Raw genomic sequence first — 26,761 nt, 5'->3', positions numbered from 1 at the left:
ATCTAGGCTGGGTCTCTATGCCTTAGTCATCTTATCTCTGAGAACATAATAGGACCTTGCTCCCAGTTAAGACTTAAGTGAGATAATCCAGGTAAAACAATTAGCATTTAGCAAGTACCTGAATAATAAGAAAATGCAAGATACATGGTGGGAGGAAAAATGGTAATAGGTTCAGATAATTGTTTGTTGAATGAATAGGACTGAAGAGGACAACAGTTAGTTTGAATAATCTTTTTGGAAATGGATGGTACTTCGCTATGGAAACTAATAGTAACTATTTATGAAATGTCCAGCTAGCATTAGAGTTGTAATGGCCTTGGAGAAATTTATCTCTGTGCAAAATTAACTGGCCTGAACCAGGATCAACCAATGACCTTGGCTTTTTGAGTCTCACACTTTCCCCAATGGAACTAATGGGCCCTGGCTGCAGCCTGGTACCTTATGTAATGTGTATCTTTAAGGACAGAAAACAATGCATTTGCCCAGAGGGTGTGCTAGCTCACCACTGAAGGTTATTAGGCCATCTAGTTACCCAGTTATTAATATTGAAAAGAAATAGAAAATGCATAAATAAATGGCTAGAGTACAAGTGTACTGTTTATAGGTTCTTGGGTTCTGGGCCAGAAGTCTCCATCTTCATGGAAAGGTTCCTATACCAATAATAGAAGATTCTGGGGGTAGTCAACCCTGGGTTCTAGAACCAACTCTGCCTCTAATTAGCTGCAAAACCTTGAGCAAGTTGTTGAAACTCATCTTGCTGACACAATGAGGGGACTGAAATAGCTGATGCGAAAGGTCCTTTTTTGACATTCCTTTCCCCACAGGCGGTTACATTTTCAGACATCAGGACTATTTATTGCACTGAAAAAACACGAATAATCAGGTAATGGAAGTATTCTTTAAATGTCCAGGTCAAGAGATGGCAAAGGGGCCACAGCAGGGCACAGATTCAACTGACACCTGCTCTGTGGTGCCCACTACAGGAGGAGGTGGGGGGTGTCCATTGAGAAAGCACCCAGAAATCTAGGAATAAGGAAGTGGAATCAGGGCAGAAATTGTAGTCTAACTGGGGCCAGGTTTTGGCCAGGGGCAAATATGGTGGTAAGTGGGGCTGGCTCCCAGTGAAATACGAGCATCACCCAAAGTACATTGATGACCCTCGTTCTAGTCCAGTGTATTCTTGCTCCTGTCCAGTAAATTGTACCCGTCTTCTCAGGCTCATTTCAAAGTCCATCTCCTTTTTGATACAAGTCCCCTTTTTACCTCTCCCCCCAGATGTCTTGTTCCTTTAAAGACTGACTGTACTTATTCTCTGTGCCATTTTCATGGCACTTCCATGAGGGATACGAGGCTGCCTCAGCCTTCAAGTGACACTTGTATCCTTCTAATGAGACCCGAGGCCTTTGGCTCCCTTTGCTTACCAGGCATCCAATACAGTAGTGCACAGAAAATATTTGTGGCTCTGTGATTGAGTGACTCAGGCAGGCCCCATGGGGAGTAGAGTTTTATGGGTTTTAATATGAACCATACCATGGAATCTGAGACTTTTACCTCATTGCTCATACTGGAAACCGTCAGTTCCAGTCAGATTTGCTTGGCGCTGGGTGGAATTTTGTTACTTTTCACAATGAAAACCATAATCTAATTTTTAAATAAAAAAACATTTACATAACACCTACTTCATGTACCACAGTAATCTAAACAGTACAAAAGTTAACTCAATTTACTTTTCATAACGACCCAGATAGGAACTGAGGCACAGAAATGTCATTTGCCCAGGGATCAAAGCTAATAAGTGGCAGAGCTGGGATTCAAACCCAGTCCATCTGGTTCCAGAGAACATGCTCCTTAAGACGCTATGCTGCCTGAAACCTATGAGTAGCAAAAATCTTCACGAGCAGAAAAAAATGGACGTTGATATATTTATTTCAAAGGAAATGTTTTTTTCCTTGTGTCCCCCCTTCCTCATTCGAAGCAAAATGCTCTAATGCAAAAAGTCTTTTTCTTTCTTTCTTTCTTTCTTTCTTTCTTTCTTTCTTTCTTTCTTCTTTCTTTCTTTCTTTCTTTCTTTCTTTCTTTCTTTCTTTCCTTCTTTCTTTCTTTCTCTCTCTCTCTTTCTCTCTTTCTTTCTTTCCTTTTTTCACACCTGAGAGAGCAGGCAGCTCATTTTTGCTCTGGCAATCAAAATGGAAGAGGAAACTTGTGTGGTTTCATCACTGGTGCTTTCGGGGTGTGTGCTGCTACCTCCCTCCGGCTCCAGGTCCCCTGCTCCCAAGCTTTGTTGCCTCAGCTCCTGGAGACTTTTCAGCATGCCTTTCCCCCGTATCAGTGGGATGTGGACCAGCCTTTCCATCCCTCCCGCACAGCCAGTCCCTGTGCCCGAGCCTCTTGAGGCTCCCTTTGTCCGCTTCTCCCTCGAAGCCTCAACACGCCTGCATCAGAATCCCCAGAAGCAGCATCTCCCCGTCCGCCATCCCAAGGGTGAATAATCCACTACGTGTCCATGTTTCCGATGTCTTGCGCCTCACTTTCTGTATATGTAAATGATCTCCCCTTGTGGGAGGCCGGCGTCAGAACCTGACAGACCTGCCACTGATAGACTGTGGGACCCAGGGCAGATTACTTAACGTCACTGAGTCTCGGTTTCCTCATCGTGAACGGGATTGAGATCCATAGGGTTGCCGTGTGGACCAAGTGAGATAATTCAGGGGCTGCACCGGCACACAGTAATTTTCTTAGGTTCCCCTTGGCATTATTTACTTAACGCATGCTTGTCTATTTTCCTTCTTCTTCTTCTTCTTTTTTTTTTTTTTTTCCCAGAGCACCCTCCCGCTTTGAGGGCAGGAAAGGCGACTTTGCGTCGTCACACTCTGATAAAGTCCCCATACCCCTCGTTAAAAACGTCCGGTGCCACTGGGCTCTTCTGGCACATTCATGACAATCCAGGAGAATCGCTTCTTCTTCTCACCCCAACCCTAAACTTTCACCCTGAGGCCCCAGAAAGGCTAAGGGCTCCCGATCCGAGGGAGGCCCGGCTGAAGTCGCGGGGTGGGGCTCTGGGAAGAAGAAACGGGGTTCAAGAGGGAGCCCGCGCTGCGGCTCGCCTCTCTCCTTCAAGGATGACCTCAGCCCCGGGCCCCCTTTCGGCTCGGGACACCTGCTGCCCGGGGCTCGGCGTCGGAGGCAGTCCTCCTCCGCGCGGCCGTCTCCGCGGCCCGGGTCCCACCTGCGCGGCCGCCGACGCCGGCGAGGTGGTCCCAGCCCGCGCCTGGCGCGCGGCCACCAGGGCAGCCTCCCGGGCGCCCCGCCCCCGCCTCCTCCGCGCAGCCCGCGGAGCCCGGCCGCGCCCCCTCCCACCCCACGGCGCCCCGGCACCCCTCTCCTCCCCCGGCGGGCTCGGCGGAGCATTGTACTCACATCCGGGGCTGGGTTTTGCTTTAATGCGAAACGTAATTAACCCGGAAAAAAGAGCCGAGAGACAAGAGAGAAGGAGGGGTGGGGGTGGGGGGAGAAGAGCGAGAGGAGCGAGAGGCACCGAGAGTTTGGCAGCGAGATAAAGAAATCCCCCGAGAGCGACGGCCCGGCCGGCCGGAGCGGTGCGTCCCACCCCGATGTAAACCACCCTGCCCGAGCCCCGGCCGCCGCACGGCGGGGTAAGTGGGGCGCCCTGGCGGGTCCGGGAGCAGAGAGGCGCAGAGGGGCGCGCGGGGGCCGGCGGGGCTGCGGAGCAGGGGGAGCAGGAACGCGGGCGGGGGCGCCGAGGGCGCGCAGGCGGGGGCTGGGTGCGCCTGTCCTGGTGGCTGACGGCGAAGGGAAAGGTCGCCGTGGCCCGTGGGCGCCTCCGGCAGCCCCCGGGAAATCCCTGAGGGCAGCCCCTCCTCCATTTTTCTGGAGCATCCGGGGTGGCCAAGGTCGCCACCGCCAGGGGTCGGGCTGCGGGGGTGGGGCCGCGCGGAGGGGGGTGGGGGCGGGTGTTCTGCTGAGCTGCATTTTCTCACGTTTGCAGCGGCGAAACTTCTCTGCGGGTTCTGGCGCTGGAGCACCGGCCTCGCAACGACTGCCCGGGCTGCGGGTAGGGGAGGAAAGCGGAGAACGTCCCAGGCAAGTCCCGTGGGCTCGGACTGGGCCAAGGCTCCTCATTTTTCTCTTCCCCTATTACCTTATTACGTGACAGGCCTACAGTGCTCCCCTAGGGAGATCCCTTCCTTTCCATTGGGTCCAGCTCGGGCCCTCGGGCTTCTGGAACTCCAGGCTGTGGGGGTGACTTGAAGGAAAACTGTCCTAAGATCCAAGTTCGGTGCCAGATTGGGAAAGCACCCTCGAGAGAGCTGTCTCTGGCTCTCACTAACTTCTTCCTCACCTTATACGCTTCCCTTTTCTGCTCTAGTTCTGAAGACTGTTACTTCATCAAATTAACAACAAAAAAATAACAAAACCCCAAACCAAAAGAAAAAAAAAAACAGATAAAGGAGGAGGAGGAAAGGGAAAAAAGAGGCCGTGCAGGAAGGAAAAGTGTACAGGCACCTCCAGAGAGGAGGCGCGGCAGGGCCACCTCCACTTGGGCCTTACACATCTCCTCCCCCAGGCCAGCCCTCCCCCACACCCCCAGCCTTTTGCCTGAAAGTTTCCTTCCTTCTTAGCGAGTTTGGGTTCAAGCCGAATCTCCCCCCTCTAACTCCGTCTCCCGTTCCTCCTCTTTGCTTTCTTTAGGACTCCAAATGTTTTTTTTTTTTTTTTTTTTTTTTTTTTCCAGAGGAGAGTAAATAGCAGAAAGAGGGAGGGGAAAGCATTTTACCAGGACACCAGCTGTGGCTCTTGGAGGCACCTCAGCCCGCTGAGTGGTGGTTTGCACTGGGGCTGAAGTTCCAAAATTGTACTCCTGTTCCTAATATATCTAAGTCAGCCCCCTTTTCCCTCCTTTCTGGAGCTTCATCGTTGTTCTTTGGTGTCAAAGCCTTCAGAAACAGTAAAGCCAAAAGTCTTGAAAGAATAGAAGTGTTTGTGTTCTGTTTCACGGTTGCACTCAGTTGACATTTAATGGATAGTAAGGATAGGAAAGACAGGAACTAAACCCAGCCTCTGTCTTCAGGGAGCTTGCAGTCTGATGGAGGACGCAGGCTGTACATGAGTGCCTAAAATAGAGATCCGGGGTGCTTTGAGAAACCAGAAGAGGCTTTTTAAAAAGCATCCTCATTTCAGATACTTGTCTTCTCCATGTGTGCCGGTTGAACACACAATGACTTTTGCCATAGCAAAGTCTAGCTTGTAGTCTAGACGCTGTGGGCAGCCCAATGTATGACATCTCCTGGGTGCTAAGCCAAATGTTTGTTGAATGAATGAATGGATGAATGAATGGCTGCAGGTACATGAATTGCTTGCACCTGTCCAGTTGGAAGGGAAAAGAACAGTGTGGCAGTAACTCAATCCTGTAGAGATTTGGTTCACCAAGCTGGCGCATGAGGGTTTCCTCTGATGTTGCCTTTAGACCTTGTCTCCTATTTCTAAGCCTTTCTACAGGGTGTCTGTGACGCCCCTGGTGGTGTTCCAGCTAGCTAATGATGGGAGCCCTGCTCACCTCACAGATGGGGGTAATTAATCACCTAGGTTTGATTTGGAAACCGGCTGCTCCTTGGTAGAGAGTTTGCAAGCCCGTCTTTTCCCTTGTCGGTGCTTTCTTCTCTCTTCTGTATAAGGAAGTAGGGCCTGCATCTTGTCATCCTAGTGAGCCGAACCATATTGCGCTCGATATTTTAGCAACGTTAAAATAAATCCTGGAGACATGCAGGTTTTGGTTGGTGCCTACCTCTAGAGAGCTTCTGTGAAAGTGGGACGGGAGAAGTATTAGTTGTATCAGTCATATCATCCCGAACAGCCAGCCCTCCTGCTTGCTTGCTGGGTGTTTGCTAAAAGTGCTGGAACACTGTGAAGTAGCTCCAAACAGCAGGAGCATGGTCTTCATTGTGTGCACCCAGCTGGCACTTCATTGATTTCCTCTCTTCATGAGGCCGGTGGACAGGTGGGGGATGCCCCTGTCAAAAGGCTGGAGTGCCTCAAGTTGGATCTTGCTGTGCGCCACAGTGCAGTAAATACTTCTGATTCACTGAAGTTACTGTGGCTTATTCTGGCCCATGTAGTCCCGGGCTTGGAAAAGAGCGTCCGGGTGTTGGTACACTGGACTTTCCCACCTCTTCTGTCTTCCTACTGTGAGCAGTCTCGGTTGCCTTACTTTCAGTTTTCCATCTGTCTTAGTGAGTTGGATAGGACTCCTGCAATCTAATCTGTTAGGCTTTGGAAAGGAAGGAAGCAGAGCAAATATTGTAGTGTGACAGCCTATGGGGAGAGGAGAATCTTAGCCCTGCCCAGTATAAGCCCATCACTGAGCCAGGGAATGGGACAGGGTGGGGAGATAGGGCTGCTGAGAGGTGGGAGGGATGGGGTCCCTTCCTTCCTGTTCCAGGAGCGGGTGCAGCGGGACCATAACTGGAAGACTCCATTGACCTTTATTCCGAATCTTGGGTTGCTCCGCTCTCCCCTCCCCTGGCCCCTGCTGTGAAGCCCATCCAACCTTTTAGGCTTTATAATTTATCTCCTTTGTGAAAGCCCCTTCTCTGTTGACTGAAGTGACTGGAGAGGATTAAAAGCTGAATTGAGCTCTTTCACTGTGGAGGTCACAGCCTGCTGAGGCAGGAGCTCCTAACACTGCCCAGTGTGGGCAAAAGGCTTTCAGCGTTGGGCCTGTGGTGTGCCTTTCTGCCCACAGAGGCTGGCAGCTGAGATAAAGAGGGTGGGAAGCTAGGCCCACTTGTCCTTACACTCTTGAGAAACACTGTAGTTAAAGGGCAAAGGCCAGGATTCGCTGCCCCATCAGCTAGGACTTAAATTTGGCCATCTACTTGCAAAGGGGCTCTCTCTCCCCCCTTGTGATGCTTCTGTAGGCGGAGCGGGGAGGCAGGGTGGAGTCCCTTCCCTGGAACCTGATCTTCGCGGGCTTGGGTTGTTAACTTTCAGGGTAGCCTGGCCAAGATGGAGTCCGTGGATCTCTTGGATTGTTTCTTTAAATTCTCCTGAAGAATTTTAGAGATGTAAACTATGATGGTTCTTGGAGTAGAGGGAACAGTAAGGGAGGTTTATGCCTTTCTTTGAGGGGGATCCCTTTCTCTTGACATTTGCTTGTTGATATTGGAGGGGTAGAGACAGCCCGTGCAGCTGCCTGCCCTGTAATAAGCAGCTCTGCGGTAGTAATGGTAACCGTATGCTACTTGTCAGGCACTTCACACACATGCACACGCATCATAACAACATTTAAGCAGTGCTTACTCTTTACCAGAACTCCTGTTAAGCACTTTCACACATTATTTTATTTAATCCTCACGGCCACCTTTGAAGTAGGTAAAGCGATTCTCTCCGTTTTGCAGATGAGGAGAAGAGCTCAGTGGAGTCTGTCTGACTCTAAAATACATGCTCTTTCACTTCACTCTCCCACATTGATGGACAACTGAAATCAGCATGCCCTTTTTAATGGTCACCTTCGTGCAAGAGTTTAGTCAAATGCACTCGTACTGGTCGTTGTCACCTGCACATCCTCTTAGCCACACCCAGTCCCTCCTCCTCCCCACCTTCTCTTTAGACCGGTTGAGGCCATTTACAGTTTCCCCTGGCACTTTGCAAAAAGGCTAGTAGACAGAAGTAATGATGTTGCCTTTTCATTTTTCTACTGCCTGTGTTTTAGCGGGTCAAGTTTTAAATGAAGATTTCAGCTCCCGATTCCTGTTAGGAAACCCTGCAGTGAAAACTGAAATAATTGTGTCTTCTAAGTGGGTGGGGGAGGGGACTGCCACACTTCTGAAAGTTGGAGATCTCCGTTTTTATTGGCTAACTTATAAACCAGGTGTGGCTGCTCATCTACCTGTGCCTGAGATCTCTGGTGGAGCCTTGGGCCACGGGAAGGCCTTCGTTTCCTCCTGGCTGCAACGGCCACATTTTCTCTGACCGTAGATGAAGTTGCTGTTAAAAGACGTCATGACTGTTTAAAATGTTTTTGTTGCTTTTGGCATCTTGATTGCGGTGTATCAATGTTCAGTTTCTCCAGCCTTTTCCCTGAAAATTTCCCCCTTAAAAATTCCTTCTTGAGTGTCTTTGGCTCTCCCCTTAAAGTTATAGGGTCCAGGAGGGTTTGGGCTATCTGTGTCACGTGGGCACGTTTTCTTACCCCTCTGTTGCTGTGGATGTTTGCTTTTTTCACTTCGCACTTCTGTTGGGAACATGCTCTCAGTACATTCCCTTCTCTCTCACATGACTCTCCTGCCTTCAGACTATTTGGAATTTGTTCTTAGGACACATTCAAAATGCAGTGATAGTTAACAAGAGGAGATAGATGCTCCCACACTTCCTAAGTTACAATTTTTGGTCCATTCCCAAGGATGAAACAGCCCTGCTTGTGTCTTGCTGTTATCGTGGTTTTTACCCTGCCCTTGGCATTGGTGAAGCTGCACAGGACACACTTGCCTGTGCTGCAGATTTAAACATAGGTGTGGGGCGCCTGGGTGGCGCAGTCGGTTAAGCGTCCGACTTCAGCCAGGTCACGATCTCGCGGTCGGTGAGTTCGAGCCCCGCGTCAGGCTCTGGGCTGACGGCTCGGAGCCTGGAGCCTGTTTCCGACTCTGTGTCTCCCTCTCTCTCTGCCCCTCCCCCGTTCATGCTCTGTCTCTCTCTGTCCCAAAAATAAATAAAAAACGTTGAAAAAAAAAAATTTAAACATAGGTGAGCTCTGTACTGATGGCCCACGCGCGTTCCAGCGATAGTGGAGTGACTGCTCATAACCTCCTCACTCTGGTTCCTGTCTGCCTTATTACAGTCCCCTGAGACCTCTGATGTCATTTCCCGATAAACTTTCTCCTGTCGAGTTTAGCAATTGCCTGTTGGTATCCCTCTCACTCACCGGGACGCTGCTGTCTCCACCTTCCAACCTAGCAGGGTAACCAGACAAGAGATGTTCTACTGCATATGCCCCACCACATGTTGAGAAACACCATCCTGACTTTCTCGGGAGCAAAATCCCTGAAATTTCCCTGTGTTGCCAACGCAAAGTGATGTGAAAAAAAATCTCCAAATTTGTAAAATAAATTGATGTTTTTTTTCATATTTGAACTGTCAGACGTCGTTTCATAATGGGGACGATACTATTTGAGGTTTTTATCTCTATTATCACTTTCTGTCCCTTTTATCTGCTTCGAAAGTGTCAGGATGGTCAAGCAGATGAATCTCCCTTACTTCACTCTGTTTTTTCCTGTATCTCCAAACTGCACTAGCGATCTTAAAAATAAGACATCCAGTAGAGCAAATTACAGCTTTAATGATGTGATAGCTCTATAGCTTTTTTTAAAGTTTTTTTAAAAAATTAATTTATTTATTTGAGAGAGAGATTGGGGAAGGGGCAGAGAGAGTGGGAGAGAGAATCTCAAGCAGGTTCACTGCTGATAGTGCGGAGCCTGGTGTGTGGGGCTCAGTCTCACCAACCTGAGTTGAAATGAAGAGTCAGATGCTTAACTGACTAAGCCACCCAGGCACCCCTATAGCTTTTCTTTTAAACATAAATCTATTTATCCATCTCTTCATTCATCTGTTTAGCCATTTATTTAAAAAATGTCAGCCCTGTCTTCTAAGTTTCAAGAAGGAAAATTCCACTAGGGGTCTTTGTCAGGGTTCCTTCTTCATTTTCCCAGAGCACTGGGCATGGTGTGGCTTAGGTGCTATAGCAGTAGAGGAATATAGTTATTCATGTGGGTGTGAATACTGAGTTGGCCTTAAGGACAGGGGCTTCTCTTATGGAGACCAGAGAGTAAGGAACCAAACCTGCAGGGGAAAGAATGAGCCTCTCTAAGAGGATGTTACAATAGTAGGTAAGAAACCCAAACCCAGCTAGTTTGGAGAGTGCCAAAGCCCTCTGGGTAGGTACCTGGCTCTTGGGCAATTGTGATGCATAGTGCTTTATGAGATTTAATACTTTGGGGCACCTGGATGGCTTGGTTGGTGTGACTGTTGATCTCAGAGTCATGAGTTTAAGCCCCATGTTGGGTGTAGAGCTTACTTTAAAAAAAAAAAAAAAGACTTTGAAACACCAAAAGGTCCCAAGAAAGCTATAATTGAGGCAAGGTTTTGTTTGTGGAATCTGGAGACTTGACAAATTTATTCTCAGCTTCAAAATGTATACACTCGGGTCAGGGTGTGTGTGCAGTTAAATAGCTTTCCCACCTGCTGAATAAAGGGGAGCACACATTCCCTGTAGAATATTTGGAAGATTTGGAAAATACACAGAAGTAAATAAAATTCACCCATAAGCCATAGATAAGAACTGCCAATATTTTGATGTCTATATGTCAGTCTTTTTCTATCCAAATATAGAAATACAAAAATAATATTTAGGGGATCGAGATCATATTCTTTTTTTCCCCCAAGTTTATTTATTTAGTTTGAGAGAGACAGAGAGAGTGTGAGCAGGGGAGGTGCAGAGAGAGAGAGGGAGAATCTCAAGCAGGCTGTGTCCTGATAGCGTGGGACTCAAACTCATGAAACTCATGAAACTCAAACCCGAGATGATATTCTAAGTCATATTATATATTTAAAAAATTTATGGTATAATGAGTTTCTCCCTGATTTATTTAAAATTCTTTGGAAACATAGTTTTTTTTAATGATTCTGTAACATTTCCTTATGTGAATGTCCCCTAATTTAATTATCCCCTAATCATTGGGACATTCAGGGCATTTTCAACTTGTTGTTATTAGAAATTCTATTACAGCTGTCATTTAAAATCTTTTAATCTTTTTTTAATGTTTATTTTTTTATTTAAAAATTTTAAAAAAATGTTTATTTTTGAGAGACAGAGTGAGCGGGGTGGGGGGTGCAGAGAGAGAGGGAGACACAGAATCCAAAGCAGCCTCCAGGCTCTGAGCTGTCAGCACAGAGCCCAACAAGGGGCTCGAACTCATGAACCATGAGATCATGACCTGAGCCAAAGCCAGACACTTAACTGACTGAGCCACCAGGTGCCCCCAAATTTTAATCTTTATTTGCATCTTTATTTATTTGGATCCAGTCCTAGAAGTAGAATCACTGGGTCAAAGGCTTTGAACATATTTAGCTCTTTTGTTATATATTGCCAAATGGCCTTCCCCAAAAGTTCATGCTCTTGTCCTGGGTGTGTAAGAGCCCTAAGAAATCTTTTCAAGTAGATGACATTTGTTTCCAGCAGCAATCTTCTCTTTACATTCTTAACCCGCTAGTGCTTCTGTCTCCCATTGGTGTGTGTTCTTTTTCCTTAGGGTGTTGGTCACAGCTGTCTCTTATTTTAATCAGCCTGATAAATATGTCAGTTGCCTCAATTCATAGGGGACAGTTTTATTCTTGGATTAAACATTCTCCAGTAATGGAAAGTAAGACATTGAAATGGTCAGTCAAGGAGATATTTTAGACAGATATCTCCCAGTGCCCTTCACCTCATCTAAAGGTAGAAGGCACTTGAATCTTCTAATGAGCTTCATTTGGTCAACTGCAAACGTTGGCCAGCAATCTTGATTTATTTGACATTAACTCATCTTCTGTTGCTGATCAATGGGTAACTCCATGCAGTTCACTTTTTGCTCAGTCTCACTTTTACCACAAATTAAATATTTAACATATTTTCAAGTGCAGTGCATACTTAGGAACTTGTATATTGAAGAAATCTGGATCATATAACATTTTCCTCTTTTTTTAGAAAAAACATTTATTTACTTTGGGTGGGGGAAGGGCAGAGAGAGAGGTAGAGTGAGAATCCCAAGCAGGCTCTGCACTGTCAGCGCTGAGCCTGATGCAGGGCTTGAACTCATGAACTGTGAGATCATGACCTGAGACAAAATCAAGAGTCTGATGCTTAACCGACTGAGCCAACCAGGCACCCCAGCCTCTTTTCTATTTTACTTTTCATTAAAATGCATTATTCAGTTATTTGGATTATGGGAGGGCATGTTTTGACTTGGTTTGATTGTGTGTGTGTGTGTGTGTGTGTGTGTGTGTGTGTGTGAGTGTGAGAGAGACAGAGAGAACACACTATTGTATGTGTACATAATTTTGATTTGCATTTAACAAAGTCTAGGAAGGAAGATGAAGCAGGAAGCAAACGTGAAAAAAATGTTCAGCCTCACTAGGCATCATTATATATTTAAAACTAGCAACAGTTTAAAATGAGAACATCCAATGTATATACGATTCTAGAGATGGTAACGATATATTGCTGACTGTGATGTAAACAGAAAATATTTTTAGGAAGTAACTTTGTAATAGGTCTCTAGAATTTTAAAAGATCATTACCTATGACCTAGTCGTATTATTGCTTGGAAATTATGTATGCTGTTTCCATGTAAGAGGAGAAAGAAAGCATGAAAATAAGAATTTTAACATTATTTATATAATCAAAAATTGAGTATAATCTGTCTGATCCTAGAGAAATGGTTAAGTAAATTATAGTAAATGCAGTTCAGTAATGTTATGCAACCATTAAAGGCAATTGTTATAAAGACTATGTAGCAACATGGAACATGTTTATGATATAATTTAAAAATTTTAAAAGGCCAATTATGCGGATAGGGGCATGAAAAAGCTTGCAAAAGTGAAAATGGTTGGCCAGAGTGAATTTTTTTAAATTCCAGCATTGTTATGCTCTGAGTTTTGCACCAAAATTTGGAAAATTCTAGGGAGGTTTGACGTGCTTTGGAAAGAGGCTACTGAGTGGAGTGGAATTGAGGTCCCTTCCTCTACAAATATTCTGTACTTTTTGTCACCATTGTGTTGTGGAGGCTCAGAAGGTACTAGGTTTCATTATGCTACTAGAGCAAAGGCTTCATTATGCTACTAGGGCTAGTCCGGGGCAGGGGTATCTGGTGCTGCACCCCAGCAAGAACATTTGGCATGTTGTCCCAGGAGGTGGGGAGAGAGTCATTGTCAGGGTGTGGGGCCCAGGACATGGGTTGGGGGTAACTACTGGGATAAAGCACCCTCTAAAACTACCCCCACCCGTAGGTTTACACCAGAGAATTTGGATTCAAATGAAATTTAAGATAGCAAGTGATTTTAGAGAGTCACAAAATGGGCTAAAACCATATAATTGGAGAAATGTTGTGAGAGAGAACATTACAAAGCTTTGCCTTGGTCTTAGGGGAATTTGGGGTGACTGTGTGTACATGTGCATCAAGGTGTTTTTCTCCCCTCATGAATCAATTAGTAGCACTTCCGTTTCTCCCCTCAGTGCCCACTTGTTGGGGCTGCGCTTGGGGTGGCTGAGATCACTCTACTGGGGGGGGGGGCTTTCCAGGAAAAAGAGGAGGAGCCAAGGGGACTTGCAAGATGGTGGTGGCAGGTTGAAGAGTAGGGAGAGGGGATTGGGGGTTTGGGAGCTGCAGACTCCCTGTACCAAACCTTAGCTGCTGTTCTGACAAAGGATTCACAAATGGGGTCAGAATGAACTGACAGAGGACTGGGGGTTAGGACCTCAGGTTTGTGTCTGGTGCGCCATCTTGTGAGTGTGTTGCCTCTGTGTGGGTCGGCTAGTCATAACAACGTTTACACATGATGCTTGCTTCTCCTGCAGCCCATCCTTTCTCCTCACCACCCACACTCTCGATGAGCTCCATGACTCAGCTGCTTCCCAGGACATCTGAGCAGCTTTTTTTTCTGGCGATAAAACCATAGCCAGGAGACATAACCAGAATCCTTTTTGTTATCCTTCTTTTGGCACATGAGGATCCTCTCCCACTCATGGATCATGTCAATTGGAAGCCCCTCAACAAAAGTAGACTGTTGGAGGATTGTAGAAAGAGTGCCTTCCCTAGCCTGTGACCTGACAAAAAGACTGGCACTGATGAATCCTGTAGGCTGAAAAGGGAACATTTGAAAGCCAGCATGAAGTTGGATGCTGTGCTTACCAACTGGGGCTAGAGACAGTCGGCTTGGTTATCCCACTGCAGTTTATAAGCTTTCTCTTAGAGATGTTCCAGGAGTGGCAATAGTCCTGACCTCCCCTGGAAATTCTATCTCTGTGGCTAGGCTGCCACCAAGGGAATTTACCGAGTTTTCCTGAGGGTTGGGTGAGCTCCCTCAAGGAGCTGTGCATGGGACTATGCTTGGGATGCCTGGGTCATCCTAGCCTTTCTGCGTGGGACTCCAATTTTCCCGATTCTCTGGGGGGTGGGGAACTGCATCCTGTCTCAGGGGTGTGTTCCTTCCCAACCAACACCGCCTCCCGTCTTTAACTCAGCGTTTGCTAGAAGACTTGAAATTCCTCCTATGGTGCTTGTTCCTGACTCTTGGCTCAAGCCCATCTCTTCCCCTTTCCTGACCTCATCATGCTCGCCCCACTGTGAAACGGGAGCCAGGGTGGACGCTCAGCTCGGGAAAGCGCCAGGAAGCAGGGGTCTGGCTGCAGGCACCTGTGACGGACGTAATGCTGTTTCCACTTCCTCCACTTCTGCTGTACTTCCTTCTCCTGCACCATCTTTTAAAACCCTGTCTTTCCACTTTTTATCTTCTCACCTTCCGTTTTACTTCTCCTTTTCTTCCCTTTTAGCTGTGCTGCTTCATCTTTGTCTTGTTTCTCTGCCTCTGTACTCTTTTGTCCCCCATCATTACCCATCAAGTGGCCGTTGGGTCCCCTGTCATCTGTCCCCATTGGGAATCTGGGCTGATCTTAACCCGCAATCAAGGATTTACTGTTCATTGGTGTCCTTGTGTGTGTCGGGGGAGGGGGGAGGCACTTTCTTCTTGGGGCAGCCTCTCCACACTGCAGGGCCCCCTGTGGGGGTGGGAGGGAGAGCAGACCACACTGCCAGTAGCTACCCTTCAAATGAGCCTGATCTTGTGGGAATGTGGGACTGGCCTACCCTGGGCCTGCACCACTATGGGTGCAGCATCTTGGTGACTTACTTGCTGACCCAGTGTTGTGGTGCAGGCATGGCCGTAAGCCAGCGAGCTCACCACTTTGCTTAGGGCCCTGGTGGGCTTGGGTCATAGTGAGGTTTGCTTGTCAGAGCCAAGCGGGACCCAGTGGTGGGTGGTGTTTGTTCTTGAAAGTCAGAATGTCACATGGCGTTTTCTGGCTCTTGTGTTCCACCTGTGCATCCGGGTTGGGTGTAGCTGCTTGTTGGAAGGTGCTCATCCTCTTTGGGGAGGAGAAGAGAGCTCCTGCCCTTTTGTTTGGCTCTTTGGAGAGTCAGAAGGAAATCATGAGGAGAAGGGAGTCTGGCTTGAAGGCAAAGCTTGTCTCCCATCATCAGAGGCCTTGTTGGAATCTGTGACCGTGTTCATTGGTTGGAGCCTTCTTCTGATTCCTCATTCTTTCAGTCATAAGTGGCCTTTGGGGAACAGCAGAGTGAAGTAAGTGAAGCTAGGGCTGAGGGATGTGGCCCTGCCACAAGGCCCCATGAGCCCCTCAGATTTAATTCCTTAGTACTTTCCTGGAGCTGGAGGGTTTGCTCTTTGTGGCTGCGTTCCTGGCAAAGTTTTATGCAGGTATTTGAATTGGAGCTTAAATCCTTTCTGAGTTTCATTGTGTATAAAATTGGGTTATGACCTACTTTACAAGGCCTTTGTAAAGGGTCATCATAATGCCTAGTGTTCGTAAAATGCTTGATGTGCACGGGGCACTTAATTCTCACCAAAATCTTATGAGGTGTAGGTACCACTATTATCCCCATTTTACAGGTGCAGAAACTGAGGTGCAGAAAGATTAAATAGTTTGTAGTCACACAATTCATAAGTAGCTAAAACTGGAATTTGAACCCAGGCCCCTGACCCAAAGTCTAGGCTTATATCCTCTTTTTATGTGTAAAGTTGCATAAGACTCTGCTCGGCACACAGTGGGCCCTCAGGACACTTAGTTGAGTACATGTTAATGAATTTTGATGGCTGCTTATGGAACAGAATTGATAGAGGTTTCCAGGATCTGGTTGGGGTGGAACATTTGCTCTGGGGAAAGGGGCTGATATGTAGAAGCCTACCTTCTTACAGAGGTGAGTCAAGTCAGAGTGAAGGTCCTCCAGGTCCTGAGGCAGGGCACCCTTCACCCTCCTCATCAGCACCTCCCTTCTTCCTGCCATGCAGGGTGATGTGAGCAGAGCCCAGGAATGCCTTATGTGGATCGACAGAACCGAATCTGTGGGTTTCTGGACATCGAGGAGAATGAGAACAGCGGCAAGTTTCTGCGGAGGTACTTTATTCTGGACACCCAGGCCAACTGCCTTCTCTGGTACATGGATAACCCCCAGGTGAGAGGCTGCATGGGAAGGTGGCTGGCTGCCTGTCACTGCCTGGGAGGAATACGCATGGGATTAGCTCCAAGCACTTCATCTCTTGTGGGCAGCATCACAGTGGTGGTCAGTAAGGAGTGAAACTCCCTACAACACACACACACACACACACACACACACACACACACACACGCACACACACATACACAGCCATCCCAGATACTAGTTTGAGGAAGAAGAAGCTCATTTGTCCTGATCCTGGGGATCTGGTATCTTTTCTTACGCTCAGGAATTTAAAACTTCAGAAGTTCAGCAGAGGCCAGCCCGGCTTGTTTCAGGCTCCAAGGCATGGCTTGCTTTCTTTCACTTCCCTTGTTGTGGCTGTGGCCTCATGGCCACTCCTGCTCTTCCAGTCTGGGGCCCCTCCCTGGCAGGGAGTGTGGCCTGGTTCCCTGAGCTCAACAAACGTTGGACTTCTTTGGTCTCTTGCATCAGGGAGTTGTGGAATCCTGGGTGGGAGGTAACCTTGGTGGTCACCTAGTTTTGCTTCTTGATGGTAACAGATGAGAAACTGAGTCTCAGACATTGGAATTGACTTCATCAAGGACATGGCCAGACTTAGGTGACCTGCCTAGCATTTTGTGGCAGTGAGACACAAAGATAGGGTCCCCTACTTTTAATTGCTGGGCTTGGGAGCCCTGGTGTTGTCAGTGGTATGAGAAAAAGTCTCAAGTCTTTTTATTTCTGGTGCTATGAGTGCTGTTGGGTCTTTCCTTCCCATTTCCCTGGAGCAATGGAAGTTTGGTGGAATGAGTCCCCAAAGATTGGCATGGCCCCTGAATGTCAAGTTCATGGGTCACAGCCATGTTGTGGCAGGGAGGAGTGTGGGGCTGAGATCTGGCTCTGGTTCAAAGACTTGGGAAGGGGAAAGTCTGAATGTTCGGGGATGGATATGTGCTTTAAGATGTGCAGTGGAAAAAGATTACTGTGAATCTCTAGGTTATTATCCAGGGACTAACCCTCTAGAGGCCTTTGGCATTTGCCCTCTGGATTTGATGGCGAGAGAACATGCTATAGATATAGAAAACATACTCTGGTTAGCTGCTGCTAGTCACCTCCTCCAGAAAAAACTTAACCCCTAAATAGAACTGTGCCCCGTGTGTCACCTCTCATTCCTGATAACCTTCTGTTGATCACTTTCATTGAAAATGCTGAGTGTGCAGAATGAACCCTATGAACACTTACATCCTTGACTTAGCCTGGAATGCTTGCCTCTTATAGTGTTTTTGTCTTAGGTTTGCCTTCTGGCCCTACTCTATCATTTTCCTTGCCTTTGTTCTGTACAGGTGCCCCTAGCTGGGTCAACAGAGCCACTGCAAAAGGAAGTGGCATTGTTGGAGGAGCTTGGGATCAAATCTTTGTTGCTGGTCGACTTGGCCCCTGGCGTGCCAGGGGTGAGCTAAGGGTGACTCATGGTCTCTGGGTTTTATCATTCCCTTTCTCTTTTTCTCCTTCTGTGTACCTTCTCTGACTCACCTATCATATTAGCTAAGGTAATTCAAAAGTATTTTTATCCTGACTTACCTGCTTACCGCCATGCTTCCTGCTAAGACTGTTCTTAATGCAGATTCATTTGCTTGGGGAATCCTGACTTAACTGTTGCCAGCTACCACCCCTGAGACCTGGATCCTCCTTCATATCCTGGACCACAGACTGAGAGCCTTGCTGTCAGTGACAGATCACTCAAGGCCACATTGTTACCGTCTCAGATTTCAAATATTGTCAGTTGTCAGGATTTCCCTTGCTCTGTACTGCCCACTGATTTTACCGTTCCTTGGTTCCAGAACCCACACTAACCCTGAATGCTCTGCCCTGGGCCGCCTTACTAAGACCTCTGGGGTGAGCCCTCATCTGCCAAGGGCAGCCTCTTGCACTTCCCTGCTGACTGAGCTCTCGGCTGCACTTTGTGCTAGAGCCTTCTTTGAGTTTGAGTTACCAAATAGAACTTGTGGTCACTGCTGGGGAGTCTTTACAGTTTCCCTGGAAGCAGAGATTTCAGCTGGCCTGGCATATGCCTAAAAAAGCAGAGTCTTGCTGTTGACATAGTTCAGAACAATAGTTTAGAACATTTTCCTCCTTCAGCTGTTGACTTAGCTCATCATTGTGTTAATGGCCAAATAGCCATTCTAGATTTGAGAGTGGATATTTTTATAAGTTGTAAAATAGTATTAGTGAACATTTATTACTGTGTGGCAAGAACTGTTCTAAAGACTTCATGGGGTTTTCATTTTATTCTGACAAGTCTAATTGATAGGTATTATTGTCCTTACTGTAAAGGTGAGGTGGGTGAGGCAGAGAGGGGAAGAATTTGCCCATGGCTACATAGTGAAGAGTTTCAGAGCCAAGATTCCAGCCCTGGCAGTCTGACTCCAGTTCTTCTGCCTTTATTGCTGATAATGAGACCATCATCGTAGTGTTGCTTAGGAGGAAGGAAAGCTTTAGAGGCAGTCTCTGATTAAGAAAGAGAAGCCAGAGGACGCTCAGGGCTGGGAGGTCCTCTAGGGTAGGGAGCTCATCTGGCTTAGGTTTTGATCCATAGTGTCCAGCATTCAATAAAGGTGTGTGCTCAATGAATGGATGAACAGACCAAAGAGGGCCAAGTGAAGAGTCTGTCCAAAGGGAGGCCTTTGTGAAATGCAGAGTGCCCAACACTGCTCTCCTGGGGTTGGGCTTCCCTTGGGCCTAAATTGAGTGGAAACTCTGCAGAGGCGGACAAAGCAGAGTGCTGGAAGTCAGGAGAAGGGTGGATTGGAGATGATCCCCAGGAGCAAACGGAGAGGGTGGGTGGAGGGGGTGCTCTGCCCCTGAGGAGAGAGACATGGAACTGCGTTCGGTCACTCACTATCTTATTTTTATAGGGCAAAAGAGACGCCTGATAAGGTATCTTAGTTAATAGGCACTAGTAAGCAGGGGATTCTTTCAGCCCATGTCTCTGATCTTTGCCTGTTGAAGCCGCTTGGTAGTTGGTGGTTATGGAGCCTGTTTTTCCTACTGCTGCTGCTACTATTACTGTTACCTGCTGCTTATGCTTACCGAGCGTGAAATGTTTTACATACATTATCTCATTACGTTCTCCTAATAATCCTGGGACTCAGGGACCGTCATCACTCTGGACGAGGAGCAGGAAGTTTGGCAACTTTGTTCAGAGTCACACAGGTGTTAAAATGTAGAGCTGGAGTTGGAGCCAGGTATAGATGCTCCAGTGCCTGCTTTCTTCACCTGCATCCGCTTCCTCCCACTGATGTCTGTGCTCAGCCCTGTGCAAGGTCCTGGAGACGAGGTGGGAGCTGAATTCAGTGAAGTCTTTGCCACCGGGAAGCTTCAGGTTTAGCTGGAGAGATGAAAACATCACACACGACTGTGGCGCTAAAAATCTCAGCGCAGCTTTATAACAAGATGGCACAGTGTTGAGTTGAATGGCCCAGATGCCAGTAGGTTGGCTGAAGGGGAAGGGGGTGCAGTTTTCTGGTGTGTCTGCCCATCCAGGGAAGGTGTAGGGCCTCAAGGTGGAGTCTCACATGGAAAGTTCTCAGATCTGGGAGGCGAGATGAAGGATCAGATTCTGGCTCTGCCACTGAGTGGTTTTGTACGTTAGGTGAGGTATCTGTGCTCACTGGGCTGTAGGTACTCTAGATGATCTCTAACATGGCTGTCAGCCCTTCGTTTCCTGAAGGGCGAAGAGTAGAGTGAGCTACTGGAGTTTAGCAACGCAACTTAACACAGGTTTGCTAAACACACCCTGTGCACCATACGCCACTGTGGATGCTGAGGCTCCAGCAGTGCACAGACCGCATCTTTTCCTTCATGGAGCTTACACTGTCGGTGAGGAGGTGGACGATTAAAAAAAAATGTGGCAGGGAGAGTGGGACCCCCACCTTCGTGGAGGGGGGTGGTGCTAGATCCAGATATGGAAGGATGGGTGAGATGAATTATTACCACAAGTGATTCCCATTTGCAGGGCATTTTATAGGTTTTGAAGTGTTTTCACTTACGCTATTTCATTTGATAGGGTTTTTTTTCAATATTTATTTATTTTTGGGAGAGTGCAAGTGGGGGAGGGAGAAGGGACAAGGGATGTGAAGCGGGCTGTGCACTGACAGGCTGACAGCAGTGAGCCTCAAACTCAGGAACCGTGAGATCATGACCTGAGCTGAAGTTGGACGCTTAGCTGACTGAGCCACCCAGGCACCCCTCTCATTTGATTGTTATGCACTCTATCCTAAGCAGAGCCAAAGAGGAAGAGGAAGGTATTCTATGTGAGGGAAACAGCAGTCATTTGGGGACAGAGGCTGTCCCAAGGAGGAAGGTGAGCTCACCTGGTTAGAGTGAGACCCCAAGACCAGGAGTCAGGCACCAAGACAAGGATTTGTGCCAAGCTCTTTCTTAAGGAAATGTTCTTCTGGAAGCTGTCAAGAGAGCTGGGAAGCAGGACAGGGAAGCAGAGGAAGCCAGACAAAGATCTTCCAAGAAGTTGGCAAAGGGTAGGCCTCAGCCTGATGCTGCAGGGGGGCTCGCTGTAGGTTAGGCCTCAGAGTTCTCCGAGAGACATGGGCTTTCGCATGCCCCACTGGACAGTCACTGGTTTTGGCTCTACCAGTGTGGGCAAAACAGCTCCAGAGGCCTGAAGGCTGCCCTTGGAAACAGAGCTGCAGGTGCCGGCCATTGTGTGCACATCAGCTGTGTCTGCTCACGGGATGAATGGCAGGGGTACGCTAGGCGTCAGCATGCATGGGCCCAGTACAGCCCCAGATGTCCGATAGAATTTGGATTCAATGTGGTAAAGTTTTTAATACAGGCAGTGGTGACACCAGACCGATATGGGATGAAACCCATTTGCTAAAAAGCACCCCTATAAATAGAAAGTTTCAATATTATTGGTTATGGCCACAGATTTGGCTAATGCTTTTAAAAATTGATATGCTGATAATATTAAGTACACAAATAATTTTTGAACAGAAACAAACATTGGCTGGATCTCCCTGAAACGTCACCATGATATTATGGAACGAGAGCGTGTATTTTAATTTAATGTTGGTCTCTATCATGAGAGAGGAGAGGAAATACCTTAATTGGGCTGCTTTACTTTATTACAGTGACCTACAGAGTGACTAACTATATTTTAGTTGCACAGCAACGCTTATGTTCCACCCTCATGATGCCCACTTGCCTAAGTAATTGCAAGACGTAATTACAGAAGCATGAAAATACTGTTGTACTAGATGGTTGTTCTTGTCAAATGTACTCTGCGAAGTGTATTTTCTCTCTGTTGACAGAAAAATACTCAGATGCTTTTACTTTGCAAAGGCCGTGATATGAATTATGGATCATTATAACCTTCAGAAAGATTGTTATCTCTCCTGGTAACTCTGGGGTGCAATGAAAGCCCTTTGCTTTTTTTTTTTTTTTTTTTTTTTTTGAAAGAACTTTTAATAGGTTCTTTCCATTGAAAGTGGCAAACAGTTTCACCTGTGTTGACAAAAAAGATGGTTATTTGACTATTTTGGGTTTTTGGATATATTAGTAGAATACAGAACAGTGGTAGGAATATGTAGAACATATAAATGAGCAATAATGTTGTCTCTTTTTTTAATGTTTATTTTTGAGAGAGAGAGAGAGAGAGGGAGAATGAGTGGGGTAGGGGCAGAGAGAGGTGGGTACAGAGGACCTGAGGTGGGCTCTATGCTGACACAGAGCGCCCAATGCGGGGCTCAAACTCACCAACTGTGGGATCATGATCTGAAGTTAGATGCTTAACTGGCTGAGCACTTGGGCGCCCCGACAATAGTGTTGTCTTAAAGGCTAGGTGAAAATTGCTACTTTTTAAAATTGTGTTTTCTGTCAGAAACCTCCTTGAGCAAAATTTGGCTAAAATCCAACAATATTTAAAAGATCTTTGCATCACATGCTTTACCCTGTCAAAATGCCAAGAACCGGTAAGAGAACTTAAAAAAAATAGCCAATGCATATGCATATGGTACAAAATTCAAAATGTAGGACAGCTCACATATAGTGACAGGTTACTCCCTTCCAGTCCTCTGTGCCAGCCACGTCTTTCCCTAGCCAGAGGCAGCCCACATGACCAGTTTCTTGTGTGTCTATCCAGAGTTACTCTCTGTATAAACAAGCATCATGATAATTTTCAGATCTTCAGCAGTTGTTTGAGCCAAGTGTTTTTCATTCATGGGTTTTGTGTTATTGGTATGTGTATTAATTTTCCACGTAGACAAATGATTTAACGGGCTAAGTAGAATTTCTGGCATGCTTTTGTCCATACTGTGTTAGAGTAAGGATGCAGAATTCCTTTGGGGAAAAAAAATTCCAAAAGATTGCAAGCAACAGATCTGTACTTTCACCCAAATGCAAATTCTGTTAAGGGAACATTACTATTTAATTAATGTTTTTAGAATTAAAATTATGCATGGACTTTTGGAGAATGAACATAAAATACTAGAGTATAATCATGCGGTTTTTTAAAAAACAATCCTCCTCTTCTTTATAACAAGATGGTACTTTGTCTAAATTAAAAAGAAGTGAAAACCAAGAGGCACTTGGGGAAAATTGTGTTAATAGTTAGCCCTACTTGTTATTAAAGTTCAAGCAACTAAAAGAGAGGAAAGCTGAGAGATGTAGCTGAGGTTTTACCCATGTGAAGCCGTGAAGAAACTGTTCTAAGTTTTCTTAAAATTTGTCTTTGGTTATATTGTTGTTAATGTTTTGCTTTTAGATTTCAGTCTTCAATATTTGTTTGAATATATCTATCATATACATCTATGTTTGTGTATTTATAAAACTATATACAAAAGAATGGCATTTTATTATTGTTTTTATTCAAATAATGCCTTTAAGGCAAAGCGGGCAATTGTATATTTGGGAGGGAGCTGCCTATTAGGTTTTGCTTCCGAGCCCGTTTTCTTAGTTCACATCAGCTGAGCACAGAACACTTTGAGGTATACCTTAATTAGGGAAACACCGATCGTTTTTGAGTCTCCTGTCCTCCTCTGTAAAGTAGGGGTAATGATATTAATTATATCTCCCTCTGACATAGTTGCTGTAAAGATTAAATAATTTTTGTGAAAGTGCTTGCATAAACTCTAAAGTGTCACCGAGATGTTACTTGTTCACAGTGAGACATTTTTCTAGGGTTTCCTGGAATGTCAGTGGTGGTGGTGCAAGGTGAATAGGGAGGAAGGGACAGATCCAGAGGCCCTGTGAAGGAAGAAAATGACAGGCTTGGTGACTGACAGAAGGGTGAAGGAGAGCATTCGGAGGTTTAGGACCAGGCTGACTGGGAGAGAGTGTGGATCCGCGGGCAGATGCGGGGCAGTGGGGTACGGGGCCAGTTCGAGGCTGGAGGGGAAATGACTCTTGAATTTGAGGCATGTGTGGAGGGGGCTGCCTTGAGCACAGGGGTCAAGGTGTTGGCTTACTTTTTTTTTTTTATTTTTAATTAAAAAATTTTTTTAAAGTTTTTATTTATTTGAGAGAGAGAGAGCAAGCACAGGAGACGTAGAGAGGGTGGGGGGAAGAGTGAATCACAAGCAGGCTCCACACTGTCAGTGCAGAGCCCAATATGGGGCTTGAACCCATTGAAACATGAGATCATGACCTGAGCCGAAATCAAGAGTTGGACCCTCAACCGACTGAACTATCCAGGCACCCTGAAGGGGGTTGGCTTATTGAGTTTAAGGTTTTAGTTTTAGAACCATTTTTGTGGCCAGTAGTTGGAGTCTTGGAATCAGAATGTGTCCAGGGGATTATCTACAACCAGGGCCTTGGTGCATGTCTTTTGGTCACTATCACCAGGATTTGGGGGAGGGAAATAAAGGGGCTGGGAATGTGGTGGCAGGAGACTTACAAATCATAAAGTCCAGCCACTGGCTGAAGACGGTGCTGATGTGTGTCAGTGAAAAAGAGGCATCCAGATAATAGAATGCAAGCATTATACCAACACAGCAATTTATGATACAGAGTTGACTTTTCTGGAAGGCAAAGATTAAATGTGTATTTTGAACTATAGAATGAGGAGAATAGCCATGGACATTTCACTCTTCCTCAAGTTAGTTATCAGGAAGTGGAGCTGCAGAGTGGAGGGGAGGAGATGTATTTGACACCAGAGCAACAGGTCAAGCCACTGTCTGGATCACCTAATCCCTGGGAATAGCTTGGTTACTTTCCTTTTGGTTATTCTTATTCTAGGGTGAGGGCTGTGGAATGTGGGGCAGAGGGAATTATGCTTTCCCCTCTGTTCCCATCACATGGCTCTTCCTAGGCAAGTCTTTCTTTTCTGAAAGTCTGTGTCTGGCCTTGGCTTCTGGTGGTTTGAGTTGTGGTTTCAGCCCATGGGCAGCCATGGTGGCTCAGGGCCTAGTTGTGGGATTTCCACATACATTCCCTTCCTCCTTCTCCCACTAGTTAACTAGCAAGCTGTTTTTGACCACCTAATGTGTTCTGCTAGGCACCACTGAGGGATATGAGAGAAGGTAAGATGGCTAGCCTCTCTCTTTCCCCCTTTCTACTCTGAATCCCCAGTCTTTCGGAGTTTGGCAGCCAAGAGCCAGTTTGACCAGTTCCTGCCCTGCCCAGCTTGGGTAACTATATAGGGCCTCTTTTGGTGTAACCCTGCTGGTCCTGCTCTTGTATTTACCTTTCATTGATAATCAACTCTCAGATAATGAGCAGGTCCTTGTACATTTGAAGGATTGTCTCACGGGAGGTGGCAAGGTACAAAGGAAAGAGCATGAGATTGGAGAATCAGAAAGGGTTGGGTTTGTGTACTGGCCTGACTACTCAGTGCATGTGTGACCTTGAACAAGTTGCTTCACCTGCTCAGTCCTTAGTATCTTCATCTGTAAAATGGGATTGCTAGGATGAAGCAATGCATAGGAGTACCTAGCGACAGGCCTGGTGCATAATAGACTCTACATATGCATCAGCTTCCTTTTTTCTTCCTCCAGTTGTGCTTTGCCAGAGTATCGGATTGATGTTGGGAATTACAAGCTCTGCCTTTATCTGCTTGTTGAGGAAGTCATTTCCCCACCTTGAGCCTTAGAGGACTCATATGGTGAATGATGAGGGATCACCAGAACCTTAGTGTTGTTGTGCTGTGAGTTTATGACTCTATAGTTGGTCATTTCTGTGTTCCCTGTTACTCTCATTAGAAGATGGGAAAGGCAGCAGGAGACACACGGGTAAAAATTTTCTATTTCAACAGAAATAATGTTGCTTCTGGAAAACAGGCTTACTATAGGAGGTGTGTCACATCTCTGTGTGGGCATGTCTGCTCCTTCCTTGGTAATGGAAAAGAATAAACTCTACGCTTTTCACTCATGGGAAGTGGGAGCTTCTTTGAGGTCCTTGGTGGCAGAACACTTGAGCAAAAAGCAAGGTGTTGGCAGTATCGTCATAAAAACTTGTCAGTCATTCGGAGCGCCTGCATGGCTCAGTTGGTTAAGCAGCCAACCCTTGATTTCAGCTCAGGTCATGATCTCGTGGTTCATGGGTTTGAGCCCCATATCGGGCTCTGTGCTGATGGCAAAGAACCTGCTTGGGATTCTCTCTCTCTGTCTCTCTCTCTGCCCCACCCCTGCTGTCTCTCTCTCTCTCTCAATAAATAAATAAACTTAAAACAAAAACTGTCCACCATTTAATGGGAACCTGTCCTGTGCCCTACATTGTTCCAGAAAATTTAGAATGCTCCTGACTTAACAGACATCCTCACACACAATTGCTGACAGCCTCATGTGGCACTGGAATCCCCTTTCTGTCTCCCTGCCCACCGCCCCGCCTTTCCCTTCCTCCCTGTTTACTGCTGGTGCAGCAGCCACGGTCACCCTGTACACTGCCACTGGGCGTGACTTTCTCTCACCAGCTGCTACATTGCCAGCGCACAGTCAGCAGGACCAGCCAGTGTGTGCAGCATTGGTCCTCAAAACAGGCAGCACCGTGGAATCAGTGGGGAGCTTGAGAAACATACAGGTGCCTGGGCCCTACCCCAGATCAGCCAAAACTGAGGATGAGGCATGGGTATTAGTTTGTTTAAAAACATCCCCAGGTTGGGGCACCTGGGTGGATCAGTCTGTTGAGCGTTCAACTCTTGACTTTTGTCTCAGGTCATGATCTCACGGTTCATGGGATCGAGTCTCACTTTGGACACTGTGTTGACAGCATGGAGCCTGCTTGGGATTCTCTCTCCCTGTCTCCTCTGCGTCTCTCTCTCTCTCTCTCTCTCTCTCAAAATCAATAAAAAAACCCCCACAAATATATATATGTGTATATATATATATATCCATCCCCAGGTGATTCACATAGTAGTCTTCCCATCAGCCTGTCTCCATTCCGCATCTGCTTAGATGCTCTCATCTCGATGCTTCTCGTCCTTCTCCTCAAGCCCTTGACCTTCTTGTAGCTGGGACTCAATCCTTTTA

The 26,761-nt window shown here is 46.6% G+C and overlaps 1 protein-coding gene across 4 annotated transcripts in view; it reads left to right on the top strand.

The window, feature by feature from the left end:
- PLEKHA2 (pleckstrin homology domain containing A2) overlaps positions 1-26,761 on the top strand; it is a 70,959-nt gene that overhangs the window by 11,476 nt on the left and 32,722 nt on the right. The window contains exons 1-3 of one of the 4 annotated variants that reach the window (XM_058720628.1): positions 3,382-3,653; positions 4,007-4,101; positions 16,132-16,295. In XM_058720628.1, coding sequence (XP_058576611.1) covers positions 16,155-16,295 — 141 coding nt within the window. In that variant the 5' untranslated portion in view covers positions 3,382-3,653; positions 4,007-4,101; positions 16,132-16,154. Of the gene's footprint in view, positions 1-3,381; positions 3,654-4,006; positions 4,102-16,131; positions 16,296-26,761 lie in introns of those variants that run through there. The other 3 variants (XM_058720625.1, XM_058720626.1, XM_058720627.1) reach the window with 3 other exon arrangements.

This window comes from Neofelis nebulosa, chromosome 3, assembly GCF_028018385.1.
Source record: "Neofelis nebulosa isolate mNeoNeb1 chromosome 3, mNeoNeb1.pri, whole genome shotgun sequence".
In the NCBI taxonomy this organism is placed as follows: Eukaryota; Metazoa; Chordata; class Mammalia; order Carnivora; family Felidae; genus Neofelis; species Neofelis nebulosa.
The sequence above is the reverse complement of the archived record's forward strand: the minus strand, read 5'-3'. Positions and strand labels throughout refer to the sequence as shown.